Source organism: Anopheles coluzzii, chromosome 2, assembly GCF_943734685.1.
Source record: "Anopheles coluzzii chromosome 2, AcolN3, whole genome shotgun sequence".
NCBI classification, from domain to species: Eukaryota; Metazoa; Arthropoda; class Insecta; order Diptera; family Culicidae; genus Anopheles; species Anopheles coluzzii.
Window position 1 is genome coordinate 68910162 of NC_064670.1, and position 4030 is coordinate 68914191.

At 35.4% G+C, this 4030-nt stretch overlaps 1 protein-coding gene across 1 annotated transcript; it reads right to left on the minus strand.

Moving 5' to 3' along the window:
• Positions 1–277: 277 nt before the first annotated feature.
• On the minus strand, positions 278–3458 carry LOC120951893 (uncharacterized). The gene is made up of 3 exons (XM_049606511.1): positions 2453–3458; positions 2062–2369; positions 278–1935 (listed from the first exon to the last, which is right to left on the minus strand). Exons 1-3 carry the CDS (start codon positions 2890–2892, stop codon positions 1019–1021), a joined length of 1665 nt encoding a protein of 554 aa, XP_049462468.1. The 5' UTR covers positions 2893–3458; the 3' UTR covers positions 278–1018.
• Positions 3459–4030: the final 572 nt, after the last annotated feature.

Genomic DNA, 4030 nt, shown 5'->3' on the forward strand with positions numbered 1-4030 from the left:
AAGATGCTAACAATAGGCTACACCAGGCTATAAATATTTTATTTGAAAAAAAATTCTTTGCTACGTGCAGCTGGGACGGTTCGGCTGGAACAAAAATTCCTTTCAAACGATACATTAATGTATTGCGGCTTATGAAAGCTGTCGCCACTAACCATTTGGGAATCGAAGTGGACATGAATTATGTACATGAATTTTTTAAGCGTAAACTTAAGCATGCACATGAACGCATTAACATGAAAGACGAGCGAAAGAGTGTATGTCATACTAGGCGATGAGAGATGTATTGCTTTTTTTTAAACACGTGTATATACTTTATTATTACCAAATGAGATCAAATTGGAATAGAATAACGAAAAATGTTAATATGCTATGATATTTATTTAATGTTTTTCTGTTTAGTTATGTTTTATCGAACGTGAAAATTAAAAAAAATACTGTGATCGGGAAATATAAGGGTAAACGTATTTTAGAACTACAAGAAGGAATATTTATGTGATAACTCAGGTTGTGATAATTATATGTAATGAAACGTTTACCAAAACCTTTTTTTTCTATTTTGTTTCATGCAACATAAACATATCGATTTTCAAATATTTATGATTCTAAGACAGTGATAAAATGAACATCGTTAGTACATAGTATTAACATGTGAATAAAAAAGGCCGAAAATAAAACACGAACTTTAACTTCCAATCAAATACATATGCTCGATTTTATTTCTAAAAAATAGTTTAAATTACATTTTACCTCTAATTAGTTAATGTTCTAGGAAATGGAACAAACACTAAACTGCTATTACCTGTTTTAATAGCTACTAATTTACACTTTATATCCCTGGGTAAAAATACCATTTCATCGGTACGAAGGTTACATGAATCTTCTTCATATATGTCCTTCATAAAAGGTGAAATATAGTACGAGCGGGTTTCCGTTATATAATTGAATGCTCTTCCATTAATTATTATAATTGAATCTTTTTGTTCTGCGCTACAATATTTAACTATGTAGTTATCATGAGTCAAAAACCAATTGGACTGAAACCAGGAGAAAGAGTTAATTGTGGATTTATGTGCAATGCTACTCCATTAGTTTTGGTTTTCAAAAATGGAAAAGAGAGATTTGTTCTATTTGATGACGCAGTACTTGGTTTTTGCTCCGATATCCTATTTGCAGCCTGCACCAAAACCTTATGACCGTTTCGAAGACAGTTCTTAACATGCTGGAGCTTACTTTCAAAGGGATAAGATGAAATGGTGTAAAGCGGGCCGAATTTGTCTACATCATCATACACATGCAACAAACTATGTATATTGCTGGTGATGCAATGTTCCCCGTAGATAACACCATAGTCTAAAACGAACTCTTTTAGCAAGCATTTCGCCTCAAGCCAATCATTCTTATACACTTCGGATGATAACAATGTTACCGCACAGTAATATTTCATAAAATGGTCATACTGTACATCTGTTAATACATCCTTCAAAACGATAAAACTCGCGTAATGTAGAAACATTTGGAACTCACTAGCTTTCCACAATCCAATGTCTTCAACAGAACGGAGTTTGCGATGAAACTCTAAAGGAAGTTCCACCTCCTTCAGCAAAGCATCAATCTTGCTTATTGTGTCTTCAGACCACTTGGCACCCCCTCCTAATTTGCCTGATTTCCATTCTTTCAGCATTGTTCTTGTTACGCCGTAGTCAAAGAGGTGCAAACGATCTGCTATAATAATCTGCTTTATGATGTCAAAGTTCTTAAGATCCATGAGAGGCGTTTTTTCCCGATGATGTGCTCCGTAATTTGATTGGACGAAATCTTCATGCGTTCTTGCTGGATGATCCATTCCCGGGAAACATGTAACTCGGTGTGCGCTGTGATATTTTCCTTGCACCGTACATTTTTGGCAACCATGTGTGTGGTTGAAGTAAACTGAACCTGTAGGAATATTTAAAAATATGTATTAATACACCTCATAAGTAAATAAGTTTCAAAAGCCTACGTTTTTTCAATAGAAGAGAAAGCAAATGTATCATTAAATTTAAGAAGATTTTTATAATTTACCTTTTATGAATGCTCGTGCTGGTGAGTCCGCGATGAAAGCTCTAACGTGTATTTCGATTGGCTTATTGGCTATTACAATGCCATTATCCATCAACCCATTTAGCTCGTCGACTAGCGGACGCAGATATTCCTCAACACTCTTTGGTTTCGATTCACCAAAAAAGTTGCCAACCATCATCACTGGAACTTCCGGCATTTCTTGAATGCTCATTAATATGGGCCAAAACTGTTTTCGAGTGCTCTTGTGCAGTGGAAGTCCATCAATCGAAAAGTTCAACGAAAATTTGCTGACTCTTGGTGGTACATCGCTGTAAAGATACAAAATACAGAAAATAAAACATATAATATTAGTAAAAATTTACCATCGTATTTAAGACTATTGCTTTCTTACCGAAAGTGATCCTTGAGAACCGATCGTACCCCAGGGAACCAAAATTCTCCCCCTGCTATAGGGTACGTTTCTTTTCCACATTGCCTTGTCTTAAGCAACGTGCGAGCATCTTTCGGCAGTTGGTAGTCCGTTTTTTTACGTAAAATTTCTAATAGTCCATTTAGCGCTTGATGTGTTTGGTATGTTTTTAATGCCCAATTTCGAATAAGCTCATCAAATGGTTCCTCCTCGTGTTGAGACTCTTGTGTACTGTGTATAGTTTCCTCAGCTTCATCGTAATCTTCGTTGACCTCTTCATATACTTCCATATCGTCGAATGCATCGATAGTAACCCAATCACTGACGTATTCTTCTTGCAAGATGTATTCATCAAATGGACAAGGATGGTTCTCTGCAATGAATAAATAAAAAAAAGTATTATAAATGTGTTTAATTTGCATTGGTCACTAATTAAAATTTTTATTTTTGCACTTACCACAATGCGGGTGTTCACTGAACTCTACATTTGACGTAGCTGTCTGAATATTACTTGGCCCAGCTTCACTACTCTCTCCAAACAATTCAGCATCAAGCTTTTTATTATTGGCTTCTATGGATCTATACGTGGATCCTGACTTGCGCTTGTCTTTGGCCGACATTGTCGTGATTGAGTGAAATTCACGGCACGTTGAATATTTAAAATATACACTTGTATTATTCTGCACTTATATTATAACAGTATTGCACAAAATTTATAACTGTACAGAGCACGCATAACAACACCGAGTGAAACGACTGCCCGAATCGTATTGACACAAACAAAAATTGCGCGGGTTTTTATAAGACAGAAAAGAGGTAGGATTTTCTATTTTCTTATGTAACGGACTATTTAGTACCTTTATTTTAAGGTACTTATGTAACAGGATAAACACTAGCAGGTGTAATGTTTAGATATTTACCCATTGAATCCTTGTATAAACCAGGGTAATACTTTGATTTTTAGCAACACAATTATGCAGATACACAGGTAAAGAAAATTATTATTTATTTATTTATTTATTTATTTATTGAAGATAATTGCGTGGCGCGCGCAGGGGCCTTTGCAATATTAAAATAAAGTAATACTTAAAATAACCTTACTTGCTATATATTTGAAAACAGACATGAACATTTAAACGTGGCAACTGTAATGTTGAAGTCAAAAAAGCAGTAGAACTTATTGAAAGCTTTACACATTGAAATAATTGGATCATGAGCTCCTCTGGAAGTACGGGCCCGGTCTATTTTGATCAGAAAATTTCGAGGACGTAGCGCGTGGTCAGGGGCGTACAAATTTATTTTAAGAAGAAGCTCGGGAGCATCAATTTCGCCTTTTATTAATTTTGCTACAAAAACTGCTTGTGCTACCTCCCTACGTCTCTCTAAGGACTGCAATCCTAGAAGAAGCCGTCTAGTTTGATAGGTTAGAGGCTGGTCCATTACATTTATCTTGGGCAATGGCTATTTGATCAAAAGAACAAATTAACAGAACAATCTGAACTCATTGGTTGAACTTCGATTCCATGCCAACTATTGAGTATGTGCTTTTTAGTCGGCACG

Coding starts and splice junctions, on each gene's coding strand:
- LOC120951893 (XM_049606511.1), bottom strand. CDS start 2,892: ATGCAAATTAAACACATTTATAATACTTTTTTTTATTTATTCATTGCA. Junction 2,370..2,452: donor GTTCTCAAGGATCACTTTCG/GTAAGAAAGCAA, acceptor GTATCTTTACAG/CGATGTACCACCAAGAGTCA. Junction 1,936..2,061: donor AGCACGAGCATTCATAAAAG/GTAAATTATAAA, acceptor ATATTCCTACAG/GTTCAGTTTACTTCAACCAC.